A 12294-nucleotide genomic window follows, 5' to 3' on the forward strand; every position below is an offset into this window, starting at 1 on the left:
TTCAAAGTCTTTGTATGTTTGTACAGAATGACTGCAAATGCTAGCTAGCATCAAGGGAAGCACAGCAGCAAGTTAACCAAACCTGTGATGCTACAGAGCAGGCGCAGATTGGGCGTGGTGTCCCCCTTGTACCCATTGGACACGCCTTCTCCTGAGGGCGGGGGCACTGGAATAGTCATTGTGATAGGTTTATGGAATTTCCTCCTTCTGGGTTCCACAGTGACGATTGGGCTAAAAGTTGCTTTGTTTCCAAGGATCTTTTTCACAATTTCATCTGGAACAGGCTGGGCCTAGAGACAGAGAAAGGACCTTAAATGGAAGTTGACATTTTTCTGTCATTGGACAATTGACTTTGTAAGTGAAGAGGAAAAAACCCAAAACAGACAACCGAAAAAAAAAAAAAGTCTTTCTTCTTAATACTTTCTCACTATTTCAGGAGGGCACAAAAAAGGAACCAAAAACAACAGGGTAGCAGACACTAGTCAGCCGTATTTCCCCAACAGAAGAGCGGCGACAAGAGCTTGAGTGACAGAGAGGATCTCAAATCTCCCAGCATAGAAGACTTTTAGTCTAATTGAAAGTAAATGTCAGAAAATATTGAGTCCAGTGTATTTTAAACCTAGGCAGGGCATCCAGTAAAACATTACATGGACAATGTGTGCCCAGGTAAAAACTGAGTTTTTTCAGAATTTTAAGTAACTAAAGGGCATTTAAGATTTCAGTTGGGGACTACCAAACCTAATGTCTTCCTCAGGGCTTCTTTGCTATTTGGTAAAATACTCAATACAAGAGATAGCTGAAGGGAACTTGATGCCACTGAAATATAAGGTGGTCTCCTTAGCTCCATGTAGTTCCTGACAGCCTTCTCAGAGTTTAGAGTACTTGACTCTAAAAAACCTTACAAAAAGAACACACACTCTCAGTAAACTATTAAAGACTATATTAATTAACACAAATTAAGTTACCTTCCTTCCCATTTTCTTTTTTTAAGAAATCTAACTGAAACAAATAAATATAAGGAAGACCATTCCTGCCAAGATTTTCAGTTAGCTTTCCAGACCAAAACAAGTTCCAACTGGTTTGGATAAAGCCCAGTGTTTATGATCTACTTAAATCATAATGTGAAAGCTTGCAAGTTTCCTTAATACTGATTTTTGAGCTATGGCATCTTGTAAACCAAATCAAATATGGTTTGCTCCTTTAATGGTGTGTTGACTTTTCGGTGCTCTTATCGCAAATACTGAGAAAATCTTTCATCAGAAACCAAGAGATATTTAAAAAAACACCTCTAAAATTTGTACCTTATTTAATAAGCCACTAAGCTAACTTTATACTTCATGAACTAGGTTAATGCTTCCCAAACCAGCCCACAGCTTTGATTAGCAATATCACTGGGATGAGTTACCACAACAGTCTTCTGAGTAGAGCATGCTCACAAGGTCTCTACCTGTGCCAAGGAAACAAGTCTCTGCCAACATTACCTGGAGTCCCACGCGGATTCTTTTGGTCAAAGCACCCTCTGGGAAAGAAGCCTGAACAAGGGGCACAGTGGTGCTGCTGAGAATCCCGCCTTCAGGGCCAATCTGGTTGCTTTCCTGTTTAATCCGTGAAACCACAGCGAAATACTGGGGGAAGTCCTTTGTGATGATCCTGCAGATACGCTTTTTCCCTAGCTCCTCTGGGCTGTCAAGTTCTGCAAGGACAAATGAATGAAAAAGCTGTGAGGAGAAGCCTGTCTGTATAATATCTGGAGATAAACTGAAGGGTAATTTCAGAGATAATATTATTTATATACAGTAGTCTAAACCATTTCTATGATCAAGAGAAAGCAATAGTGACCTTAGCAATATGAAGCTTTGTAAAGCCAGTATAAAGCCATTCATATATAATATTTGTAGGAAAATATTTCTATGAAAGAAAAACACATATCTTCAAAAACTGACATTTTACCTCATTTGAACAGAGCTCCACTTTATAGGAAGATATACTTCATTCTGTGATTATTTACAATAATCTGCCCTCAAGCTGCCAAAGTAGGAATGAGTCAGAAGAAAGTAGAGCCTCAAAAGAAAGTGAATAAGGACCGAAGTATGTCTGAAAGGCTCTAACCCTTTATTTGAAAACTTCTTTTAAAAGATGTTTAAATTGCCCAAATAATATCACCAACACCAATTTCTGTCTGCCTACAGATAACCCTCATGCATCAAACCCAGCCTATTCAGCCTATCCAAAAATGGACATATCTTCTTTCCTTCTGTGCAATGCCAAACTGACTTCTTCCTCTTTGTCCCACTCTGGGAAAGGATTTATATTTGTCGAGTCCTCCTGTCCAATTGTGCTACTCACTTTCTTTTGTATGTCACATCTAAAGGTCGAAGTCGAAGTTCCGCTGATCTGGTTGTGGAGCTGGCTTTTGCCTGCCATCCCTTTCTGAGCCCTCTCCTGGCTTGCCCGGGTTACGGAGCCACTCCTAATCATCTCCCTGCCACTCACCCCTCCTTACTCAAATTTATCCCCTACAGGGCAGCCAGATGGGTCTTCTTTCAAAAGCCAGATTTGATGCATAATGCTGGCAGGTTTAATTTAAATAAGTGCTTTTTAAAATCATATGAAATATATGAGACTAGTCAAGAGTATTTTGGAAAAATAGGTATGTGAGGAAAAATTTACCTTATGAGATTTTAACATTTATCTAGAAGCATCAAAATAAAAGTTATATGGAGAGACATATCAGAATATAAGAATATATATATAAGATTAGACAAATAGGTGAGAGGTATAAAAACATGGAGCCAGAAATAGATTTAAACTTACATATGTATACACATACATATGTGCTATATAAGTAAATCTATAATAGCTGCTTTTATGTATTACGTATTACATATTTAAATGAATATACTTAAATCAAAGTCATATATTAAACTTCAAATCAGTGGGGTAAAGATGGCTGACTTAAGATGATATTGACATAATTGAAATCTATTTGGCAGAACAGAGCTAAATCACTACATTTTATCATATATAAAAAAATTCCAACTGGATAAGAGACTTTACTTAGAAAAAATTAAAATACTACCAAAAAGCAATCAAGATAATAAATCTCAGCCTTAGGAGAAATTTTTATATTCAAAACTGGAAACCCAGAAGCCTAAAAGGTAGTTTTGGCTATAAAAATGCAAAGTTTTCTACTTATGAAAGAAATTGAAGAAGACACAAAGAAATGGAAATACATTCCATGCTCATGGATCAGAAGAATAAACATTGTGAAAATGTCATTACTACCCAAAGCAATCTGCACATTCAATGCAATCCCCATCAAAATTGCACCAGCATTCTTCTCAAAGCCAGAACAAACTATCCTAAAATTTATATGGAACCACAGAAAACCCCGAATAGCCAAAGTAATATTGAAGAAGAAAATCAAAATGGGAGGCATCACAATACCAGACTTTAGCCTCTACTACAAAGCCGTCATCATCAAAACAGTATGGTATTGACACCAAAACAGACACATAGACCAATGGAATAGAATAGATAACCCAGAACTGGACCCAGAAGTATATGGCCAATTAATCTTTATGAAAGCAGGAAAGAGTATCCAATGGAAAAAAAGAGCCTCTTTAGCAGGTGGTGCTGGGAGAGCTGGACAGCAACATGCAGAAGAATGAAACTAGACCACTCTCTTACACCACACACAAAAATAAACTCAAAATGGCTGAAGGACCTGAATGTGACAGGAAACCATCAAAACCCTCAAGGAGAAAGCAGAAAACAGCCTCCTTGACCTCAACTGCAGCAATATCCTACTCAACACATTCCCAAAGGCAAGGGAATCAAGAACCAAAATAAACTATTGGGACCTCATCAAGATTAAAAGCTTCTGCACTGCAAAGGAAGCAATCAAGAAAACTAACAGGCAACCAATGCAATGGGAAAAAGATAGTTGCAAATGACATATCAGATAAAGGGCTAGTATCCAAAATCTACAAGAAACTCACCAAACTCCACACCCAAAAACTGAATAATCCAGTGAAGAAATGGGCAGAAGACATGAACAGACACTTCTCCAAAGAGGACATCCAGATGGCCAACAGACACATGAAATGATGTTCAGCATCACTGATCATCAGGGAAATACAAATCCAAACCACACTGAGATACCACCTCATGCCAATCAGAGTGGCTAAAATGAACAAATCAAGAGGCGCTGGCGAGGGTGTGGAGAAACAGGCACCCTCTTACACTGCTGGTGGGAATGTAAACTGGTACAGCCACTCTGGAAATCAGTGTGGAGGTTCCTCAAAACACTATCAGTAGAACTCCCCTAAAATGCAAAGTTTTCTATGGAAAAAATAGTAATCAATAGCACTGCTGGGGATTTACCCAAGGGATACAAAAGTGCTGATTCATAGGGGCACATGTACCCCAATGTTCATAGTGGCACTTTCAACAATAGCCAAATCATGGAAAGAGCCTCAATGTCCATCACCTGATGAGTGGATCAAGAAGATATGGTTTATGTATACAATGGAATACTACATGGCAATGAGAAATAATGAAATATGGTCATTTGTAGCAAAAAGGATGGATGTCAAGGCTTTGCTAAGTGACATAATTCAGGCAGAGAAGGACAAATACCATATGTTTTCACTCATAGGTCTAATAAGAGAAACCTAACAGAGGACCATGGGGAGGGGAAGGGGAAAAAGAGGGAGGGGGAGGGAGGCAAATCATGAGAGACTCTTGAATACTGAAAACGAACTGAAGGCTGAAGGGGTAAGGGGAGCGGGGAAGGGGGATAATGGTCATGGAGGAGGGCACTTGTGGGGAAGAGCACTGGGTGTTATATGGAAACCAATTTGACAATAAACTATATATGAAGTTGAAAAAAAAAACGCAAAGTTTTCTATGGAAAAAATAGTAAGCTTAAAAGATAAAAGGAAAGGCAATAGCCACACATGGCAAATAATAGATTGATATGCTCAGTACCAATGGCGGTTACAAGTTGAGAAGATAACAGACACGCCAATCGAAAATGGCAAAAATATTATAAGTAGGGGCGCCTGGGTGGCTCAGTTGGTTAAGCATCTGATTTTGGCTCAGATCATGATCTCACGGTTGCTGGGTTCAAACCCCGCGTCGGGCTCTGTGCTGACAGCTCAGAGCCTGGATCCTGCTTCAGATTCTGTGTCTGCCTCTCTCTCTGCCCCTCTCCTACTCATGATCTGTTTCTGTCTCAATAATAAATAAACAAAAATTTTTTTTAAAAATTAAAAAGATATAAGTAGACAAGTTACAGAAGCTGAAAACTTGTCAGAAAAACACTTATTAAAATGTTCAAACCTGATAATTTACATGGAAATACCTACTTAAAGAAGATACAAAATAAATACTTGAGACTAGCCAAGCGCATTTTGGAAAAGTATATTTGTGAAGGAGAACTTCTATAAAATTTTAAAGTGTATCTAGATATATTGAAATAAAATAGTTATATGGAGACAGTGCCCTCCCGCCACACCCCCCAGGGAGTGGGGGTTGGTCGGGAGAGGTGTTTTAAATATGATCAGCAACAGCAAACAACTCTCTGAGGAGAGGGCAGTAGGGGCGAGATGCAAGGTAAGGAGGGCGCCAGGCAGGTAGTGACTGACCAATGTAAAGCATAGAAAGTGAGCAAAGAAGCAAGATGCACAGCAAAATGCATAGTCTGCTACTTTTTAGGGAAATCTGTAATCTGCACATTTTATACTTTTATAAGAGAAATTTGCAGAAGAAACATTCTAGTATTAGTACTGGCCACTTTATAGAGGCATGGGAGATGGGGTTGGAGGTAAGAAGCTAAGAAGGGGTGGGGGAGTGTCTCTGGGTTCACATAGCTGGGGTGGTCTTATTACAAAATAAAGGGGAGATTCCCAAACTTCAGGGAGGGGTGTTGGTTTTGTTTTTGTTGTTAACTCACATAAGCCTCTGTTCATACGTCTGACACATACAGCACATATCCTGCCATTTTTAAACTATGAACATGTCTGCCTCCTTCATCAGATACACAGGGCTGAGATCGCAGTTTATTCTGAATAGAAATTTATAGAAGAGGAAGATGGTTGGTTAGGTAATTGGATCGGCAACATCTTCTCATTTTACATATTAAACACCTGTTCCCTGAGGTGGAGACACCAAAGTGTCGAATAGGAAGGAAATAGGGTTCCACTCAGATAAAAAATGGAACTGGAATTTGGTTTCCTAACCATCTGCTTTTCCTCTGCTCTGTCCAAATCTAAATACAGAGTTTCTAATAAAAGAAAATAAAAGAAAACAAAGGCAAATAATATTTTTTAAAAAAGGTTAATATAGAAACAGGAAGGAACCAAAGAATTTGCTCAGAAAAATATTCTGGGGGAGTTTTGAGCTATTCAGCAATGGATAAAATAAAAGTTTTCCATCTAGAAAAGATATATTTCCCTTCCCATGATTTGGCTTCTTTTCGAAAGTCTGAATTCCCAGAGTTCATAATTCATGCGGCCAGTGAGAAAGTTCTGATAATTCGTTTCAGTTGCTGTGCATCTGATCAGCTGCAGCTAAGCAGACATTGTTCACCTCGGTCTCAAACTTGTGATTCTGTTCTCCTTCAGGAACAGCCTGGGACTCCACACAGTGCAAGCAATTTAAGAAGACCCTGCTGTGAAATTACATCCTTCAAACAAGACAGAGTTCCTGACATGTAGCAAGCTGTGTATCCAGTGAGTTTAAGTTTACTCAAGATCAAGCTGGACATACCAGTGAGGCACCTTTGGGGGACTTGGGGGCAACATCACTTCTTAGGGGTGTGTGTGTGTGTGTGTGTGTGTGTGTGTGTGTGTGTGTGTTGCAGTATGTGCATGCGCATTTGTGGGGAGTTGAGGGAGAGATGGCCGTTATCACCCCTGGAAACTATAATAGCAATGGACTGGGAGGAAAGAATGGCCACTTTAAGTAGTGGGGGCAGCCCGGTCACACTTCTGCCATATGTCCTTTGATAACGAATTAAAGCCACCCCAAATATAAAGTGAGTGTGCTCATCTCAGATGCGGAAGATGAGTGGTACATGGAAAAGCTCAGATTCCAACTTCACACTCGACTGCTCATAGCTTTTAGGATTTGCCAGTGTTCAGGAACACTCTGTGTTGTACTTGCTCTAGTTTAAAGTTTCTAGCAATTTCTCTGTCATCATTAAAACTTGTATAATTATTGACCCCTAATGTTGTATTTTAACAGGTATTTTAAAGATAAGCGTTGGGGCGCTTAGGTGGCTCAGTCAATGGAGCTTCGGCTCAGGCCATGATCAGGCTCAGGTTTTTGAGTTTGAGCCCTGCATCGGTTTCTCTGCTATCAGAGGCCATTTTGGGTCTTCTGTCCCCTCTTCCTCTGTCCCTCCCCTACTCATGCATGTGTGTGCCCTGTCTCTCTCTGTCTCTCTCAAAAATAAACATTAAAAAATATATAAGCCTCAACCCAAAGAAACAACTACTGTGCAAATCTTGGACATCAGAATCCCTACGCATCATGCCTTAAACAGGACCACATGCACATACTGCCTTCCTGAATTGCTCAGGTTCCCAGGCCTCTGCATGATGACATGGAGAAAAGATATCTTCCCTTTTGAACTGCTTTTTTCTGAGAATAAAAGTCATATGAAGGTAAAGAGGAAAGTGAAAACTAGTCAGTAAAATTACTATGGAGATCTTATGACCTAAAAATTGAGCACGAGATCTTACTGGTCATCATATAGGACAAAGGTTACATAAATTATGATATAGTCATACTGGGGAATATTGTACAGGATTAAAAAGAATGGGGTAGAAGTATATTTTTAATATGTACATCTGCAAGTCATATTAAATGGAAAAGTCACCCAAAAACGTGATAACAATTGACTAATCACATCTTTACATGTCTATGTATAAATTCCTATAATTTACATAAAATTTAGAGGACAGAAAAAGAAGAAATTTATAATATATATAATAATGAGAATATGCTTGTGTGTTATTACATGGTAATAAAACTAATACTAGTATTAAATAATAATATGGAATACATAAATATAATCAATAATATAACATATTATTAATATTTTAACATGGACTTAACTCAAGCACATTTTTTCTCTATTTCTGGCTTTAAAAAAAGGAGACTGAAACATGATAGTGAAATGATCTTATCTGTTTGAAAGCAGATAACTAAAGACCCAGCTGACAAGAGAGGCCCCAAAGAAAATGAAAGTTCTTGACATCACAGCTGCTGGGAAGCCCTGCCTTGTAGCCATATGCCCATCATGAGCACCTCATCATAAGGCTTCTTATTATATTTACAATTTTTGATAAATTGTTAATGTATATTAAAATTAAGTTTTCTTTTCATAAAATGTGAAGAACCACAGTTAACTTACGTTAAATTAAATGAGGTTTGATATTGAGGCTTGGCACACTGCAGGTATTCAGCTAGTATCCATTGAACAAAGACATCACTGGGAATTAATGGAGACTCATACCTTTCATACCAAATAACTGCATAATTCTGTAAATCTTGCTTTAAAGGGTGGTTGGATGGCTTAGTCATTTGAGCATCCAACTCTTTATTTCTGCTCAGGTCATGATCTCATGGTTTGTGGGATCTAGCCCCGCATCTGCACTGACAGCATGAAGCCTGCTTGGGATTTTCTCTCTCTCCCTCTCTCTCTGACCCTCCCTCACTTGAGTGCGCACGCACACACACACACACACACACACACACACACACACACACACTGTCTCTCTCTCTCTCTCTCTCTCTCTCAAAATTAAAAAAAATCTTGCTTTAAAATATATACATAATAGAGACTTGTTATTGTTTGTTCTTTTAATAATTTTTAAAGAATTGTATGAGGAAAAGTGGTGTTTGTCTTCCTACTTTTTAATCCACAGTAAACTCTATTATGTCCATGTGTTTATAAGAGAAATGACTGTTTAGTTAATGGATATTTATCCAAAGGGTGTTGAAAACTTATGAGAATATCAAACTCTTTTCAAATGTTCTGTGTTGCAAACTAAAAAGGCATGTCAGAAAAGTCACATTTCTAGGCAAACAGCAATAAAATCTGATTATGTAAAAATGAAAAATGTCCATATTCTTTCCAGGATTCAGTTTATTTGTACTCAGATTTTTTTTTCTTTAGAGAGAGAGAGAGATCAAGCATGTGAGCAGGGGGCAGGGCAGAGGGAAAGAGAATCTTAAGGAAGTACCATGTGCCATGCTCAGTGTGGAGCCCAACGTGGGGGTTGATCCCACGACTGTGGGATCCTGACCTGTGCTGAAATCAAGAGTGGGGTGCTCACCTGACTGAGTCACCCAGACAGCCCTGTATTCAGATTTTATTTATTTTTTATTTTTTTTAATGTTTATTTTTGAGAGAGAGACAGACAAAGTGCAAGTGGGGAAAGGACAGAGAGAGAGATACACACACAGAATCTGAAGCAGGCTCCAGATTCTGAGCTATCAGTACAGACCCCAACATGGGCGCTCGAACTCATGCACTGTGAGATCATAACCTGAGCCAAAATTGGATGCTCAACCAGCTGAGTCACCCAGGTACCACCCTACCATCACATTTTAATGGAATGAATCCTAGACTAGATATTGGAAGATCCAGTTCTAATGTCGATAACATACGTAGTTTTGCCTTGGATCTCTATCATCATCAGTTTCTTCCTCTGTCAAATAGAACAAATTGGCCTCACTGGTTTTGTCCAACATGTGTTCTGAAGAATTCTAGTTCTGGGGGATGCTTTGCAAATAGAATTATTCCACCCTTAGATTTACGAAATTTCCTATTTTTATGAAGTAGCTCAATGAAATGTCATCCTTTTCTACTAAATCATATAAAGCAAGCCTTCTGGATATTTAAAGAGAGAAATCAGAATTTGTTACATAGGCTTTGTTTTTTATCACAGTCAAGTTGTAGAGAGAAATGTGTCTGTGTCTTCAGCACTTTCTCAACTCTCTTTGAAGCTGCCTGACTTAAAGGGATATGAGCTCCTCACCCCACATCTCTTTTCAGTAACACCCCACACATTTCCCCCCTGCCATTTTCTGACACCTCACCCCTGTTTCTTGCTCCATCTTTCTGTTGGGGAGGATGGCATTCTAGTAAACTCATTGGCAGGAAGTTCTCCCATGTGACCTGCCAATCTATGTGTTGAACTCCCTGCATGGACAGACTTCTTGAAACGCATCTACACTTTCTGACCTCCCCACTGTTGTGTCATTTAGACTGAATCAGGCCTCCGTCCACGCAACTCCATTGAAACTGCTCTGGCAAATGTTGCTGGTGATCTCTGGATGAGCCTGGCTGTCAGGATTCTCAGTCCCTCCTCCTTCTGTTTTCTCCACCTAACATGCCCTTCCTTGATAAACTCTGGCTCTCCTCAATAGTCATTATAAGGGGCACCTTCTTATAATGATGCCAGTCACAGCTTATGCCGCCAACTTCCTCTCAGACTTGGCCAAACATCCTTTGTGTTTCCACCATGTTCCATGTATTCAGATTTTAAAATGGTCTATTACTTAGGTCAGAGAAACAGGAATATATTACCAAGAATCTTTGCTATGCTCCTACCCTTTCCATAGATAAAACCAAGAAAATAATCTACAAATACGATGCCTGTGTCCTATTCATACCCACAGAAAACCCAGCCTGTGTGTGCTTCAAACTGGCAAGATCATAAGCAACACCAGTGCGATGTATTAAAAGCAGAGATTCCTAGGCTTCTCTCCTGGAGATTCTGACTTGGTAGGCTAGGAGTGGAACCTGAAAAGCTGTTTTTCACACTCAATTCAGGTGACTTTATGACTTGACATGTCTGGGAAGCAAAGTCTTAGTAGACTTCACCCTATGTCTGTTCCTAAAGACTCAGAACCCAACTTGTGAAAAACATGACAATAGGATCTTATGAAAAACATTGAAAGGATGGTTCAATATGAGAAGAGAAGCTTATGAGGCAATAATATCCATTATTTTTTTTAAAAATTTATTTATTTGAGAGAGAGAGAGAGAGGGAGGGAGAGAGAGAGAATGGGGGAGGGTCAGAGAGAAAGAATGCCAAGCAGGCTCTGCATTGTCACCGTAGAGCCCAATGCAGAACTTGAACCCACAAACTGTGAGATCATGACCTGAGCTGAAATCAAGAGTCAGACACTTAACCAACTGAACCATCTAGGCACCCCTATCCATTACTTTTAAATGGCTTAAAATTTTTTTTACTAACCCACTCCATACCTATAGAATTAAAAGAGAAGATGACATAAAAATAAAGAGCTTCTTACCTTTCAAGGTGATTGATAGACTATAAAAAGACCCTGAACCCCCCCTCTTTCTATTTAATCTGTTACTAGTAAAGTTATCACACACATGCACACACACACACACACACACACACAATTCTAAGGGAAAAGAAAGAGGTGAGTTCTGAAACAGGTAGTCTTGGTCAGAAGGAATGTTAAAATTTACACTTACTTAATGTCTACTTTGTGGCAGGTCAGTTACAATTTGACCCACAAAGCATTTGGTAAAGAGAGTGTATAAAGTTCAAAGAGAAGAAGTGACCTGCCCAATGTGACCTGTCTGCTTTGGAGCTTAGAACCTAGGTCTGGGAACAGGGTGGGGAAGAAGGAATGAAGTCACGCAGACACGGACTTCAGCCATGATTCAACACCGTGTCTTTGCAGATTACCTGGCACAGGGATGGTAGATGATAAATGGATGGATAATGTATAGACATGCAGATACCCTGGTCCAGAAGGTGACGTGGCTTCTTACTGGCCCACTCTATGGCAGAAAGCTCTGACTACAGTGGCACTTTCTGCTGCATAAGAAATGGAAGTTAATGTTCTACAGCTTTCTTACTTCACTGATTAATGATAAATTTCTTAAGCACTTGTAACTCAGTTTCTTTATTTGTAGAAGGTGGGACAGCTTTCTCTGTAACTGAGATTCTGCAACAGAGCAATAAGAATCAAAATATGCTTTGCAAATATGAATAGAGACCATCATACAATGAAGCATAAATAACAGGAGTGAAATCATGTTCCCACTAAATGAGTTAATCTTAATGCTTTTAAATGATCATCCTTGATTAGTTTTGCCTCACTCTTTCATGCACATGATTACTTGTCTAGATAACTTGGTCAAATGGGACCATGGTTCTTTTCCCTACACCAAATTTGTTTTCTGAAGGCTGTTTGTGTGTGTGAAGGTCAGGTTTGAGTGTGAATAGTCTATAG

The 12294-nt window shown here is 39.2% G+C and overlaps 1 protein-coding gene across 1 annotated transcript in view; it reads right to left on the reverse strand.

The window, feature by feature from the left end:
• Positions 1-12294, reverse strand: part of ANK3 (ankyrin 3) — a 329784-nt gene that overhangs the window by 53752 nt on the left and 263738 nt on the right. The window contains exons 33-34 of the mRNA XM_029931727.1: positions 1482-1693; positions 83-290 (exon numbers count right to left, since the gene is read on the reverse strand). Of these exons, the coding sequence (XP_029787587.1) occupies positions 83-290; positions 1482-1693 (420 nt within the window). The remainder of the gene's footprint in view (positions 1-82; positions 291-1481; positions 1694-12294) is intronic.

The sequence above is a fragment of the Suricata suricatta genome, chromosome 2 (genome assembly GCF_006229205.1).
Source record: "Suricata suricatta isolate VVHF042 chromosome 2, meerkat_22Aug2017_6uvM2_HiC, whole genome shotgun sequence".
Lineage (NCBI taxonomy): Eukaryota > Metazoa > Chordata > Mammalia > Carnivora > Herpestidae > Suricata > Suricata suricatta.